The 17,075-nt window shown below is 45.9% G+C and overlaps 1 protein-coding gene across 1 annotated transcript in view; it reads right to left on the reverse strand.

Moving 5' to 3' along the window:
• MYO1D (myosin ID) overlaps positions 1-15,968 on the reverse strand; it is a 512,976-nt gene extending 497,008 nt beyond the window's left edge. The window contains exon 1 of the mRNA XM_086923844.1: positions 15,755-15,968. Coding sequence (XP_086779970.1) covers positions 15,755-15,849 — 95 coding nt within the window. The 5' untranslated portion in view covers positions 15,850-15,968. The remainder of the gene's footprint in view (positions 1-15,754) is intronic.
• Positions 15,969-17,075: the final 1,107 nt, after the last annotated feature.

Genomic DNA, 17,075 nt, shown 5'->3' on the forward strand with positions numbered 1-17,075 from the left:
AGGGATAGTTGTAGCAGGAGGAATGGTGAAAAGGTGGGGTTTAGTGGTTGTCTTCTACTTTAATTTTTTGGGAATTGCTCCTTCTCGTATACCCCTTGCCAATGGGGAAGAAGGGGTGTTATCTAGTTGAGTAACAAAAATGGCAGGAGATTTTTCAAGGGAGAGATGGGATTCAGACAAGTCTAAAGATGCAGAGAGGTCCACTGTGCAGGGAACATTGTGCGTTTCTGCATGCACTGTCACTGGAGGAGGTAGATCAACAGGACGTAAGGGGGTTTTTGCAGTGGCCAGTAGGCCCATCGAAGAGCGTCTGGCAATCATCAAGTCCTGTGAAATCCTCCGGTCTAGTAGGATAATGCCCTGCTCAATAGCATCGTTAGCTTTGGTTATAAATTGGTCGATTGGCCCAATGACCTCACCAGCGGATTGAGCCTGCTTTTTAACTGTATTCCTAGTGGTTCTCGGGGACATTGTGCCGTAGGAATTGTTACAATAGTGAGATACAATGAATTTTCTGAGGCCAATAGCAAAAAGTTAACGGATCCTAAATAGATGAAATGACAGTGGCAGAATATTAAAGCACAAACTGCAAATAGGGTGGCCCAGTCCAGTCCTGCCCGGTCTTGAACGGGCTTAAACGGGCTTAAACGGGCTTAAACGGGCTTAAACGGGCTTAAACGGGCTTAAACGGGCTTAAACGGGCTTAAACGGGCCTGCCCTTGGGCCGGGCTTCGCCCCGCGCTTCTCCCCGCGCGCGTCCCGCGTTGCGTTTGGGGCTGGTCAGTTTATAGTGAGCCAGTTAGGGGGCGTGGCCTCCGGGGAAGAGGCACCAGCTGTTAGATGTAGGGGCTGCTGGTCCTCGCAGTCCCCCGGTGAAGCCAACAGGTAACCCTGAGGTCTGGTGCACGCTGGGAGCGTGCAGGCTGTCCGCCGATTGCGGAGAAGCTCCCACCAGCGGCACGACCTTTCCTGCGCAAGGTGAGTGACAATGCGCCCTCCGTAAGCAGCGTTCTGTGGTCCTTCCTTGTGGCAAGTAGAGAGGTTAAAAATGAGCGGCACCCGCGAAGCGGGTGTTGCGAAAAGTAAATAGGCGTCCGAGGGGGGCGTGGCCTCCGGGGGAAGAGGCACCAGCTGTTAGATATAGGGGCTGCTGGTCCTCGCAGTCCCCCGGTGAAGCCAACAGGTAGCCCTGAGGTCTGGTGCACGCTGGGAGCGTGCAGGCTGTCCGCCGATTGCGGAGAAGCTCCCACCAGCGGCACGACCTTTCCTGCGCAAGGTGAGTGATAATGCGCCCTCCGTAAGCAGCGTTCTGTGGTCCTTCCTTGTGGCAAGTAGAGAGGTTAAAAATGAGCGGCACCAAAATCACTGCATCAAATATCTGGGTGTTGCTGTATCCTGTATTTATCTCGACTATGATATTATTGAGTCTGTTTCTATCTGCTCTCTGAACAACTATAAAGAGCTCTGATACCTGCAAGGGTCATGTTTGAGCAAGAAAGAAAAAAAGAAAATAAATATAAAGTGGAACAAACAAGAGCACTGAAGCATGATTGGGCCAGGCAAAATGGGATCCACACAGGCAGCTCAGAAATAAATGACAACACAACTTTGACCCTGAACTGGAAGAAATGCAATCACAAAAATCCCCCTCTAAAAGCAGTCCACTGTCAAAGCCAGGAATAGATTAACTAGAAAACAACAACAATGGTTCTCTCGGATTTATTGTGCAGGCACACTCCCTTTGTCTTTGGTTTAGCGCCGAGAAACCTTCGGGTAGCTGCACGCTTTATAAGATTAAATATAAATAAATAAAATAAAAAATTTACTCAAAGAAAACGGAATCCCTTACGTGGGAGTCAAGATGTGCTTCCTCCCAAAACGAGCATGTAAGCCAAACTGTTTACCAAATACAGGCTTGTATTGATTTTTGTTCAATATGGTCTACAGAAACAGTACAGTAGGTGATCCATATGCAAGTGAGCAGTGAGAAAATATAAATGTGCACAGCAAAAGAAAAAAATATAAAACCATAGTGGCAATGTAAAGCAATTTTCACAAGAGAGCAGACACCAATGCCACTTCAGGGTCATTTTTTTTTTTTACAATCAATGTTTAGATAGAAAAGTAAATACGTTAATGTTTTGACCCCAAATATTGGTTCATGAAAGGGCCTGCATAAATCCCTTGGGAATTAAACTATTTTGATCATGACAAATACATTCAATCCCAGTCAACGTATAGGGTTCACAGTCAAACCCGCAGCCTGAACTCACCAGGACCTCAATATGAGGCAACAAGGGTGGCTCCCAGCCACAGTCCGCTGCCAAACAGATTCCATCTCACAGGACAATTTCAAAGAGGGGCGTGGATGCTGATAAGGTACAGCTGCTGCCAGCTCTGGCATGAATGGATACCCCTGGCCAGTGCTGGGAATGGAACTATAAAAGTGCAGGTACTCGTCCATTAAAAGCACTGGCGCAGGGCTGAGCTGTGCAGGCGCCACTCCTGCCAAATAAAAAGAGCACAGGTACTGAGTACCTGTTAGCACCTGCCCAACTAAAGCACTGCTGCTTGCACGGTCCTTGTCGCCCCTGGGGGTTACAGGGTTCCCCTGGGCTCTAGGGGTACGTGAGGTCACTTCCATTGCATTAACCCATGATTTTTGGGTGAATTGAAGTCTATGAAGTGAGAGGGCTAAAATAGTGGTTTCAAACTGCAAAGAAATGACAGTCAACAGATGTTGTCAGGGTTGGTGTGCCCAGGTGACCCCAGTTCACTCGCCTGTGCCAGTGGAGAAACTCCGAGCACACCAGCCTTAGAGCAACAGCGGCCTTAGCTAAATGTCTGTACTTAGAGTTGAGTTTCAACAAGACTGAATGAATCCCGGGACAGGAAAACCAATAAAAATAACCAATGAAATCAAGTACTGCCGTTTCGTCAAACGTGAGCGGGGGCGATGGGCGGGGGCTGAGGACAAACAAAGTCTGAAGGGAAAGTTGCGCACTTCGTTATGGGGCGAGAGTCCAACTCGCGCCGTTCACACAAGCCCACTGTCTGCCGTGCGTAGACCGTGAAGTCACCCCAAGGCGCTTGCTTGCAGTGTTTTGGGCGCAGGGCACACATGGCGGAGCGGCTGCCAGCGGCGTGTGGCTGTGATTATAACAGAGGAAGGGAGGGAAAGTGTTGGAGAGAGGAGAGCGGGAGGCGCAGCAGGCCCAACATTCCAGCGGCGACTGCAAAGGGGAGGACATTATGAGAGGGCAAAGGACACAAAACGAACCCGGCCACCGCTGTCTGGCCTGAAATACCCTTTCCAGTCCCGCACCCTGCCATGCCCCGGCTCGTCGTACCCATGCACCACACTCCAGGGCCTACCACCGCCCTCTGACTCGATGAATTGGTGCGTGCAGAAGGGACGGAGCAGTAGGAATAATAACAAGATGGCTGACTGTCATTACTCAAAACCCAGGACCCTAGGCACAAAAATAGGAATTTCCATCTACTTTCCTTGAAACGGCCATCCATGTAATAAGAGACCCTGGAAAGCCGAACATGACGAAACGCGGTGCAGCTTAAATGCAAGCAGGTCTGGGACAGAGTCAGTCACGTCATGTATAATGAACAATGTACAGAACATAAGTCATGATGGGTCATATGTTAATGGTATGGTGTGTGCAAAACTTTTGGGAAGGGGTATTTAAGGAAGGGTAACAACTCTGATGTGTTTTTGCAGGTGTGACTCACCAATATATAGATCGATCTATAAGCTAGGGGGCGGGGGAGGGGTGGGCAGGGATTTGGGGTGCGAGTGAGGAGAGTTCAGGGAGAAATCCCTGAACGTGCCTCATTTTGCTGGTTTTCTGTGCCAACGTACGTGACGTGCCATTTTTTTGTTTATGAAAAGTGAAGATGCTGTGAGAGGGCAACCATGTCGGGCACGGGTCAGAAAACACAAATGTAGAGGAATTAATTAAAAAAAAAACACACTTTATTAATCTGAGAATGCCAACGAGGTTTACTACGATCCCGTTTTTCATCGGAAGTTGAATACTTTTTCGAGAAACTCAAAATATTAACATCACAATCCCATGCAAGTTGTACCTTACACATGAGGAGTATGAGGAGGTAGGTGGGCTGGGGCTGGCAGGAGTTTCTTCGGTACGCAAGGCTCACAGTACTTTGAGGAGTGGCTGGCATTTCTGTATCGCACGTGGGAGACGGCCTACCTGATTCCTACGCTCACAAACATGTTTTCCACACCACTGCCCACACAGTTCAAGAACATTAGGTGTGCCCCTAAAAACGGGCATTTGCCCAAATACTCAGCTAACCACAGAAGACGGGTGCCAAATCTAACGTCAGGGCATAGACATCGAGGAGGGACACCACAAGAGCGATCCTTTCACCCAAACCTGCTCTAGCACAACTTTGGGGAATAATTTATTTCCACAGACACGGTAATAAGATATCTGGTGGTTGAGTGCTCGCTGCAAAAAACCTGCACACAACCTGCAGGTCACATGTTCAATTCAGCCAGACTAAATTAGACTCTCATCCTGCCAAGGTCGAAATCATGGTGTTCCAGAGAGTTAGGTAATAAAACACAATATAGAAACAAAAAAAACATAACGCAGCTTGTGGTGTGCGATTTACAAAAGGCTGGCACGTTACGTAGAAAATATACAGAGGTTGAAATTAAGGTTTCACAAAAATATCAGGGTTGGTGGCCCCTAATGAGGGCCCTGTGTCCAGTCCAGCTTTTTTGCTTGGAGGCTTCGAGCACTATGAAAGGGAGAAACTAAAACGGCTGAAATATACTGGAAACCCCTTAGCTGACACGAAGAGGCCGTCACAGCATCAGCAATGCCACGCACTATATAGTAACACCTTGTATTGCAGAATCCCGATTTCGGTACCTGTGGCACCAATGCACCCCTTGCGCCTTTCCAGGACTGATAGTCGTCGCAGACCTCCAAAGTACAAGAGACGCACAAGCACCTCGAGAAGGGCCTTCGAAGAGATACATCTCAACTGGTCGCCGCATGGACTTCATTTCATAAACAGGCCTTCAATAAATATTCAAATTCAGACAGAGCACACATCGTGCACTAAATGTTGATGGCACATACCCACTTTTTGAGAGAAAAACCCTACTTTTTGTTAGGCAGACGAAGCTCACTGGTTATATGCTTGGATTTAAAAAGGACAGGGCTTTCGACGGGGAAGACACCACGCACCTTTCACCTGAGAGGCCCAGGCAGGCACGTGGGGATTAACTAACTGAAATCCCGCTAGGAAACGTGCGGAAAGGGTCCAAGTAGATCTATGACCGGCCTTTCCATGCACCATACATGCAGACTGCAGCTTTCAGGCCGAAGATCACATGGTGCGCCCAAAGAGACAGAGTCATATCAGCTAAGGTGTAGTTTGCGTTGAAAGTGTGTGGGTGCTTTCTTAGAGTCTTTTGCGGCTCCTCGTCGACCACAGATGGCGCTTACACGTAGGCACCGTTGAATATTGGTCACAGACGAGGACGCACACAACGCTCCATGGCGCACATGGTGCCCTGTGGGCTGGCACCTTGGCACACATAGACCCAATGTGCGTCAGCGGGTGAGACTTGGCATGGTGCCCTGCAGGAGACTGGCATGCAGAGGCTCAGTTCCCGCCCTTGCACAGCCACACGTTTCCTGACTCATGGGCCTTAGGGCAAACAGTTCTGTTTTTATTTAGCATTTAGTCAAACTACATATTAATAATGCAACATAAGAAACATTACCAATATAAAACGGTGAAAGCAACTACATTAACGGAATACAATAGGTGATATAGAGTGTATCCTACAAGTATACACACAGCTCAATGCATACTGCCCATCATATACAGAAAGGTGGATTCCGATTTTTTCTAATAATAATCAGGCCGCAGAGCACTCATTTGTTCTCGAGAGAAGCAGACATATTTTAAAATAATCACTGACAAATGCAATAGGTTTGGGCATTCGAGGTTTTGGGTTCACGTGTATAGCTTTAGAGAACTAAGAAGCACATAGAATTCACTCACTGGGGAAAACAGGACACACTGCTGGAGCCTTGTGCTGTATTTGAAGTGATGAAGTTGTTGTAGTGTTGAAGATGGAATGATCTGCAGTTCGAGTATGTATGTGTAATGTTGTACTTGTATGTGTAGTACTTCTCTTTGTAGTGCTGTGATTTAAGGTTGACAATGTAGTTGTGATGGGGTAGCAGAGTTGGAGTTAGAAAGTTATTTGTTTGTTGTGTCGTTGTGGATTTAGAGATGTCCCACTAATATTTGTAGCTGTGCAGTTGTAAAGCTGTAGTGTTATTTTTAATGTGCTGCTGTGCAGCCGTAGGGTTGATTCAAATGTACAGTTGTGGACTACTAAAGCAGTAATGTCATTTATCTGTAACCTTGGAGCTGTGCGGGGGAGAAGTTATGCATTTATCAGGCTCGGATTGGGAAGGTGGGCAATCAGGCTTTGGGCGATGGGCCGGTGTCCCAGAGTCACCTGTGGGCCGTTTTTTTTGGGGCCTCTTTAAACCAGCCCAAGAGACTGACTTTCTTTCCCAATCTCCGCCAGACTACTTTAATGTGGCGCCAGTATCTCGGTCACTCCTCTGAGGTGCTGTAAATTGAGGCTGGGGGCCTGGTGTTCCTTTAGCCTTTGGGGCATCTCACTTTGGTGCCCTGCCTCGCGTGCCCTTCTAGAAGCAGTGTTATTCCCCAGCCGGGCCATCACTTTTAGGCAATGGCGGGTGCAGGGAGGGTAGGTTGTGTGCAGCGGCCTCACATGGGGGCAGGTCTTATTGGACCATTCTCACCTGCGCTTCTCCCCCTCCTGGAGCAGGAGCAATGTGCTTTTTGACACCTCCTTTTCCAGGTAAATGCTGAGGCTATAATGGGCTGGGCAGGGGGTGAGTAAGAAAAGTGGCCTGGTAGCAGCCAGCTGTTGTGACCTCATTCTCAGAGTCTATTAGGACTTGTTGGGGGAGAGGAGAGGGTTGCATCAAATTGTGCGATGGTCAGAGTTGCAGACCTTGAAACTAGGTTCGAGTCCCAGTGTCAGCTCAACATCCTGTGATTCTGGGGAAATCACTTAATCTCCATACCAAAATAAATTTGATCTTGTATAATGTAAGTGGGGCTCATGTACATTGCTCCGATGACTTTGGGCCGAGTTCTCACTATACAAAACTATAACAAAAACTAACCGGCCAAATTCCAGTGAGACTAAACCGATGGTGATCCATGACAGGGATGCTCAGGGAATGTGGGACACTTTTTTTTTTTTTTTTTTTAAAGTGAGGCCGGGCCTAATTGTGATCCCAATACCACCCTGGCATTTATAGAGTTGCATAGCTGCAGCATGTCAATTGTGCAGGCGCAGTGCCATTCTAGTCGTTCAGTAATGGCACTGCCCTAGTGCAGTTGCAGAGCTGCAGTGATGCACTCAAGCAGTCGAAGAGATGCTGCTGCAGCAGGGGTTCAGCTGTAATGCTGCAGCATTGGTGTAATGTGTTCCCGGAGGGTTGACGAGATTAAGCATTGCTGTAATTGTAGAGTACAATACTTTTAGTGTTGTAGTGTACAGTTCTACAGCTATGGCATTGTGGTGATGCATGCGGCAGAGAAGTATGAAAGTAGAGGCACAAGGGTTCGAGGGCAGCGTGCATTACAAATAGATGCACAGAAGATGTATAGGCCTCCAACTGTTAGGACTTTCTCTGGCTTCAAAAGTATGTTAGAACAATGGGTTTAACCTAAATGGCTCTACAGCACCTTTAGGGCAAACCTAACGAGGCCTATGGTCTTTGAAGCACCCGCACCATGCACCCAACACTTTTTAATGAAATCTTTAACTGGTTCAGGTGTTCTATCCATGCTTGAAGGAATTACGTAAAACCATGCCACAAGAATGTGTGTGGCCATAATGTCTCATCAACATACCAGTAAAACACACATACCTATATGCCACCAGCATAACAGCGGTTCATGGGTTAATACTCAATGTGGTGTGAGTCTACAACCGTACAGCGTTTTAATTATATTACTGGCGCAAAGCCCATACCTTCAGATTATGACAACTACAGTGACGCTGATGTGTAAATATCAGCAATGGAGCGTCCATACCCGACAAAAGAGAAATGCAATAACACTAGTGTGTGCATAATATCAACAGGTCCATGCCATAACTGAATATTACCCGTGACATCACTGGTGCAGCAGAACGCATGCGTGAACAGTAGCAATGGAGCTCTCATGCCCAAGTAATAGCACCCTTACTTCAGTGATCTCACCAGTAAACTTCGAATGATGGTTTGAGGTTCCCCTGCTTTGCTCTCCCCAATCTCGCATGGCCAACAGCTCGCCCTGTACACGCGGGCAAGGGTCCTTCACATGAGAATCCCATCCTCCTGCCTTCATTTGAAGTGCAGGGTCACCCTCCCCCCCTTAGTTGGCCTGCAGGTTTCCATGCTGCCCTTGAGGCCTCGACCTCTTGAACGCAGGAAGGTCATGGTCATGCCAGTGCCAAAATCATGCCCCAGGGTTGTGTACATTCTGCATCTGCCATTGATGTAGAGAGAGAGAGAGAAGAGCACACTTCAGTAGTTTTTGTGTGCAACAACTGTTCAGTGGGTGCCAGGTTTTGCTAGTTTCCTTCTTGTAATTCGGGTGTATTCCACCCAGGCTAGTTTACTAGAGTCTGCTTGTCTACCAGGAAGGTGATTCAATGCTTGCGTCGGATATGTAGCGTAATCTGCAGGTCCCAAGTCGCATCCCGGTAAAGCAAGTATGTTTTTCATCCTTCTAAGGTCGGATTAATGAAACCGCACTAATCTTGGTGATAGTACCACCTGCTAATCACAGTGCTTATACTGTAAAAAATGGGAGTTTGGCAACTACATAAAAGCCCCATTTTACCTCTCGTCTGGGCGAGAGGATGGCTAGCTCTAAAAAGGAAAGGGCATGGCTGGGGTGTGAATTGCCCCCACCACCTGTGGGATCTCACCGTCTTCCTAATCTTCCTCTGGAACAGGAAGCTGGCCAGTAAGAAGCGCTCTTGTTTGCACACTTTCTTCTGGGGTTTCTAGGATTCAGTCCGACGAAACCTACTCTCCACAGCTAGAAGGATAAGGGAGCTTAACTCTTGTAAGTAAGACAGTGTATTGTGGAGTTTTGACTACTCAACCCGTTGACATGGATTACAAAGAAGGGTCACAGCAGACCTCTTTTAGAATATTATGCCAGGAAATCCTGTAGCATCGCTACCACATTTACAGGACAGGTGGCCGCAGTACCATCAGCATATCAGCAGAACAAACCAGTGTATGGGTTACAGGCCGTAGAGTGGAGGAAGTACCTGACCACGCTACAGACGTAAGACAGTAGAGTAGAAAAAATAAGCTGTGCCACCAGCAGAAAGTGATCAGCACCAACTAAAGAAGCCGATCTCTGTGTGTGCATCATTTTAGGCCTGGGCATTAAATTCCGCTCCGCAGGCGGAGTGTTTCCTGCTTCGCATAGCGCGGGAGGTACCAAAATACTCCGCTTGCGCTCACCAACGTTAAGGTGGTGAGAGAGGAAAATGTTACTCCAGACCAGCTCCACTGAGATTTCCCAATGTGGGCGGTCGCGGATGGCCGCTACTATTCACATTGAGAAACCTTCCGTTCACGCTGAGGAAGCTGCCGCTCGAGCAGAACATGTACTCGAGTGGCAGAAAGACGCAGCGCCCTCTTGTGCTGCGTATGGTGCCGATACTCCAGGGCTGGACAAAAACCCGGTGATAAAAATCAGAGTGAATAGCGTGACGTAAAGCACTCCACCGCTTGCGGAACTCTGCGTAGCGTGACAGAGTTTTTAGGTCACTTCACGGAGTTCTGTGTAGTGGAACTCGGCGAACTCCATCTAGGCCTATTACATTTATGACTGTACATACTGTGTAGTTGTCAAGTGCACATTCACCCCGTGGAGCATCTTAGCACTGAAAAACAGATGTTTATTGTAACCATACTCACGCCACTCGACCGACTGCGATTTGCACTGGTCAACACAGCTCCCTGGGTAGTCCACAGAGCCACTTGACCCAGCATCATACAGCACATTTGAAGCAACAGCACCTGTGTGGAAAAGCCCTGGTTTCTGAACAAATCACTTTCTCTGGCTCCCAGCTTAGCTGTGTAAACAGCACCATGAGGCCATCAAGATCTCCTTCACTAGATTTGGTAGGCTTTCCTTTTGATACACTCTTTCAGATTATGTTTTCCTCCGCAATTTATGTCCTACCCACCTTGTGACACAAGCCATGGTCCTATATTCTATTTCGATGACACCTGCATATACTTAATATATGATTTTTAAGTTTAGGATATCAAACAGTGCAAACTGTCTGGTTGCAAAAAACCTTTGTCAGTTTAGTAAGAACCTAAAGCAGGAAAAAAAGGAAGACCCCCTTTGAAAGACAAATTGAAGGTCAGGGAGAAGAGGGGAAGAAAAGTATACAAACACAACAAAATAATCTCCCTCAAGACCTAAATTCTTCTCAATGGATTTAATCCACCTGTATACAGTGAGCATCCCCACCAAATAAGTAACCCACTTTAACAAAGTCTAACAACAATAGTAAACATATATTTCTTGTATTTCATTTCTTTTATCAAAAATGTTTTCATTAATTATACATATTTTTTAAATACTTATTTTCATTTCCAACATAAATTCTGAATACATAGATCAACACAACACAAAACACAATATATGCAAACAAATAATGAACCCAGGTAGAGAAAAACAATACAATTTCACAACAACCATTCGAAACCTACTCACACACCCAGACAAACCATCAGATTCATAACAAATCTGGGGAACACAACTACCGAATAGTAATGTCGTTGGAAAGACCAAAGACAATGATGCAGGATGGTCTCAAGACAATCCTGCATCATTGCAGTTCTTGTCTTTGGTCTTTCCAACTAAGTTACTATTCTGTAGTTGTGTACCCCAGATATGTTATGAATCTGATGGTTTGTCTGGGTGTGTGTGAGTAGGTTTCGAATGGTTGTTGTGAAATTGTATTGTTTTACTCTACCTGGGTTCATTATTTGTTTGCATTTATTGTGTTGTGTTGATCTATGTATACAGAATATGTTGAAAATGAAAATAAGTATTTAAAAATATGTATAATTAATGAAAACATTTTTGATAAAAGAAATTAAATAAAATAAATATATTTTTGCTATTGTTGTTAGACTTTGTTAAAGTGGGTTACTTATTTGGTTGGGGTGCTCACTGTATACAGGTGGATTAAATCCATTGAGAAGAATTTAGGTCTTGAGGGAGATTATTTTGTTGAGTTTAGTAAGAACCTACATTGGGCTTAAAGATCACCCAATGCTTACCATTTGTTAGCTTGGTCATTTTCATTTGCTTGTTTCTTATTTGATGGCTTGCCTTGTCAGTCTTGTGTTTGTCCCTCCCCTGGTGCATTAACTCTTTACTTGTGCCCTTCCAATACTCACTTTTAGGGAACTACTTTTTTTCTTCTTGCTTAAGCACGCCACAGGAGTGCATTGGGGTTTTCAGTTGTCCATCGAGTGTTTCTTTATCCCCACTCCCTGTTGCTCTCTCTTTTCAATCTGCTTCTTCCCCCTCGCGCTGCTCTCACGCTGTAGTTTTCTTTAAGCACTTCACAAGTGCATGTATTTTTCTGCTGTCTCTATTGTAACTTTCTCTTCCCCCTCCCACTTTCTATTGCTCTCTCCAGTCTGTGTTTCAGTGCCTCAGCGCTGCTCTCTCTCTCTCTCGTCTGAATCTCATACTCCACCTCTCACTCCATGTTGCCTTTTCTCTTGCCTGTGTTCTTCTGTGTTGTTCTCTCATGCTTATACTTCTCCCCTCTGCCATGTGTGCTGCTTTTTCACTTCGTCCCTCACCTGCTCATCTATTTCCCCACACCCGTAAAACCCACTGGCCTTTTTTTTTTAATGGGTGGTTTCACCTTAAAATGAACTCCATTGGCCCAATTCACAAATGTAAAGTGAGACAAAAGTCTAACTTTATGACCTTCGGTATTCACAAAGGGCATTTACTATTCGTAAATGTCCTTTGTGAATAGTAAATGCCCTTTGTGAATATCAAAAGTCTAACTTTATGACTTTCGTGATTCACAAAGGGCATTTACTACTCGTAAATGTCCTTTGTGAATATCAAAAGTCGAGCTTTATGACTTTCAGTATTCACAAAGGGTATTAACGGGAAGTAAATGCCCTTTGCGAATACCAAAAGTCATAAAGTTAGACTTTCACCTCACTTTACCATTGTGAATCGAGCCCTATTTTTATTTTATTAACGAACCAAGTGGCGACCACTATCTTGGATTGGTAAATAAAAAAATTAAGCAAATGGCATTCGTGTCATGCATGTGCTCTGATGCACGTGTGCATTAATGGAGTGACATGAACGTCACTGTGCCCTTTCTTTTATTTTGACAATGCTGCACAGCATCCCAGCGCTGTACAGCACTGGCAAAAGCAATTGGCATAGGAAATAGATCCCGAAGGCGAGCCCTGTTGACGTTTGTCAATGCTTGTTATTGGAAGGAATTGTCTTGAAACTCCTTTGCTCATTTTCAATTACTTGAATTGTGCCTACTTCCTTACTGTTCCAAGGTTTGCACTCAAGTGCACACTACTTAAAGCAGCTGAGATGCTTTGATAACTTTAAGAGAATTTACCAGAATTTACCAAACTATTAAAGGCCAATGCAAATGTTTCCTTGAGTGCTACACTGCATGTCTTCTCCATATATGTATGCAAACCTAGCTATGAAAAACAACGGAGCACTGTATGTTGCATGAGGGATTTGAGACAATCGTGATCATGTCCATCAAGTGGTGAAACATAAATAAATTTCACAAACATTACCTTTCACAGAAAGAATGAGTAATGTGGTCACAATTACACTGTTTTGTTAAGCGACGAGGCCGGGATTCCGTCTCCAGGTTCCAATGGTGGCAGCTCTATCCACTGGGCCACGTCTCTTCTCATGGGTCTTAAACACTTGGATAAAAGCAGGCAGTGCTTAATTTGAATTATACACAATAAACTTAGGGGTCTGAGAGCTAAACCAGATATGTGTTTGCTAATGTAAGACCTATGTCTAATGAGTACTATAGGAATACACAGAATGAGTAACAGACCAAATCGCCAGCAAATGAAACACCTGTAACCGTGAGTCACCCCAGTTGTTAGGATTCCCATCAAAGTCTTGTTAGATCGATATTATCATTTGGTAATCCTTGCCGGGTATTGTGTCTCTTGATCATTGAGATCACATGCATACCCTCTCGGATGGTTCGGGGTAGCGACCACAATCACACAGATATCCCAAATGATGTGGATTCGATGGGAAAAGTGCAGTGCAAAAAGAAAAAGTGGTGATTTAAAATAGGATAGGGAACTAACAGAAAACTTTTAATGGGCGTTAGCCCCTTCCTGATTAAAAAGAAGAACAGTTTAGCAAAATTGTCGCAGTGATAACAAATAACTACGAAGGGACCAACATGTTTCAGCCACGGAGGGGGATGCCTCAGGCTTTCTTCAGGGTCTCTGTTCTAAGATATGCTACTGCCTATATATGTGTATTAACGTGTGTGAAAAATTATACAAAAAACACACAAGTGGAAAAAACAGAAAAGGATATAGTGTTCCTTCTTTTTGTATAATTTTTCACACACGTTTTCTGTTAGTTCCCTATCCTATTTTAAATCACCACTTTTTCTTTTTGCACTGCACTTTTCCTATCGAATCCACATCATTTGGGATATCTGTGTGATTGTGGTCGCTACCCCGAACCATCCGAGGGGGTATGCATGTGATCTCAATGATCAAGAGACACAATACCCGGCAAGGATTACCAAATGATAATATCGATCTAACAAGACTTTGATGGGAATCCTAACAACTGGGGTGACTCACGGTTACAGGTGTTTCATTTGCTGGCGATTTGGTCTGTTACTCATTCTGTGTATTCCTATAGTACTCATTAGACATAGGTCTTACATTAGCAAACACATATCTGGTTTAGCTCTCAGACCCCTAAGTTTATTGTGTATAATTCAGTCCTTTGGGGGACATTACTTAGGCACTGGTCTTTAAACGTCCCTCTAGCCCTCTAATACTGGTTGTTTTTTCAGTGCTTAATTTGAGCCTGTAGTTTCCGGTGCGAGGCACCAGCACTTAATTGCCAGTACCAGCTCTAGTGACAGTCCACCACATGGTGGCGCTGTCTGTTTACTTTTGAGATGAGCACAACTGTGTTTATTAAGGCAAATCGTATTGAAAATGAACAATACCAGCCTCTCACACCATTATTATAGCTTAGTGTAGCCTGAAAGTTTGAATTGTCACACTTACAGGAGTGCGATGGTTAGATGTTATGTTGGTACTGTCATTGGCAGCGCTGGCCGTGGTAATTCATGGTGCAGGCTGCAGTGGCCTTCTGAGAAAGGCCCTGGAACTTAATTGTTTTTACAATTTAAGCACTGGAAGCTGGAAATCCCTGCATAGCAAGTGTGCCCCTGCTTCCTCGAGCAGCAGGTTGCCAACTCCCACGTCACTGGCTGCTCCATCCATGGTTTATGTTGGCCATTTGAGAGCGTCTACAGACAGCATAGTGTTGTTTACTGCAGTAGCGCACCGCAAACATGGGGTGCTGTACACAGAACAAGGGGGTTCAATGGGTGAGGATGTGATGGTGAAGGAGGACGGGTACACGAGATACGCCGGACCTTGGTTAATCCTCAACTGGGCAACAGACTCCCCTTGAAGCCGGCCCACAGAGGAGTCTATGCCCTCTTCCCATGCCAGTCAAGGCCCACGCCCCTTGCACCTGTGCTATTAGACCACCCCACTGCCCCTGCAGGCAGCACAATTAGATCTCATGCCCGATATATACCCCCACTAGGTAGGCGTCATGCCTCTGTGTCCATGGCTTGGACAAGCAAATCCACCTGTACCCTACATCGATTCTATGCTTTTGTGTCAGACAGACACCTCCATGGTCCCTTGCGCAATACATCTGACCCCTCACCCTTGTTTTTTCTGCCCAGGTCAAGTAGACTGTTTCCAGGGCAACTGACATCCCACAAAGGCTGCGCATAGAAGCTTCTGCCATGCAGGTCCAGTGCAGTGCTCTCAAATTTCAGAACCACGCACCCAGTCCACGTAGGGTTTTTGTTTTTTTGGACGTAATTGTCTTTAGTTGTAGAATGGGTTAAAAAGAGACTACACACCCCAACATGCAACGGGAAAACTCCTCGTACTTCGCACACATGAGGAGCTGGGAACCAAAGAGCTGTGCCCATGCACTGAACTACTAAACTCATTGCCCATTCTCTTTTATCAGTTAAACTCCGGTGCTACGTCCTTGGGCTCGCACTCCCTCCTCCGGTCCGACTCAGGTATTTCCTTGAGTTCATGTACCTGCTGGCGTCAGGTACGCCCTGTGCCCGTGTATCATTCTCCAGTGCCAGGTAGCTCCCTGTACCAGCAGCACAAGAATCCTCTTACCGGTAAACTGTAATTGCCTTTGGAATAGTGCCTCCTACCCCCTGCGAGCTGCCGAAGCGCATATACTTCTCGTGCTTACAGTAGCCGTATCCCTGACAGGCGGATATGGTCTAATAGAACCTGTTCAGCCCGAGCGGAGCCCTGCCCGGCAGTCCCCTTACCTGAGCCGTAGGTTGGCCATGAACTCGGGCATGGTGACCGTGTCCATCAGCACGAAGTCCGCTTTGCCGAACTCCAAGCTCTCCTGCTCCGCCATGGTGAGGCTCGCGCGCGGGGCCGGGCAGTGTGTGGGACCGGGGGGACTCCAGGGAGTGGGAACTCTGGGACAGACACTGACTCACTGAGCCCTGCCGGGTGCACAGGGAGGCACCGGGCAGCGCTGGGAGGGAACCAGGAAATATGGGGCGGGGCCCACTGTAGAGGGAGGAGCCAAGTGAGGGTGGCCTGGGGAAAGGGGCGGGGCTAGAGAGAAGAAGCGAAACTAAGAATGAACTGCCCAGGAGGCCATGGGCGAGACCAAGGTGAGTGGGAGGGGCGTGTATTTGAAGGCAAACGTCAGATGGGACAAGAGCATGGCAAAAGGGGCGTAACCCAAACAGATGGGTGGAGTCAGCAGATGGGGCTTGCAAAAGAGGAGGGCCGGAGAGGTTGAGGGACTGAACTGGAGGATTTGTAGTAAATTAATTCTCAAATTGGGATATGCATGGGTCACGAGTCGGGAAGGAGAAAGCATCCAGGTTCACTTCATTTATTGGGAGAGGAAGACATACAATTCCATGCCTAAATGCTGTAAAACATTTGGCTTTTATGGAAGTCTCAATAAACAAAGAGATGTACATTTTTTTGGAGTTAAGAACCTTCATGACAAGCGTTGGCAAAGCCAATAGGTCTCACTATGTGACCTATTGGCATTGTAAATGTTTTTAGCAGTGTTCGAAGTGGGCGGAATCTGAGGCGGCACACTGTGCCCATACTCTTTTAATAATAAAAAAAACTGCTCTCCTACTTTTTATCAAAATACAACCGTCCAGTAAATTCCAACAGCTGAAATGTTTCAGCTAAAATGTAAGGTAGAGTGTTTCCTGTGATATGTAACAGATGGAGAAGCAGAGAGCTAAACAAGCCTTTCTCCTAAGGTGCCTGCTTGTCTGAAAGAAATCTAAATTTGCACAATATTTGCAAATGTAAAGGGTATTTGGAAGCTGATATTAACTTTAATTGACAGAATCACTTGAAGCTTCCTGATTACACAGATAAATTCTTTTCGAGCGGCATTGCAAGGGATTTAACAAATGAGATGTGAATGTATGCTTTTAAAGGACAGTTTAAAAAAAAGCACTATGTGAAGTCTGAGTATTACTGAAATCTATATTTTGGGTACTTTTTTTAATCTTTAAACTTTTTGTGCATATTGTAGCAGCCTATCTTATACTGTGTGTAATGCAAGCTTAAAATAATGATATACATGATGATCCTCCCTCG

Source organism: Lissotriton vulgaris, chromosome 5, assembly GCF_964263255.1.
Source record: "Lissotriton vulgaris chromosome 5, aLisVul1.2, whole genome shotgun sequence".
Taxonomy (NCBI): Eukaryota; Metazoa; Chordata; class Amphibia; order Caudata; family Salamandridae; genus Lissotriton; species Lissotriton vulgaris.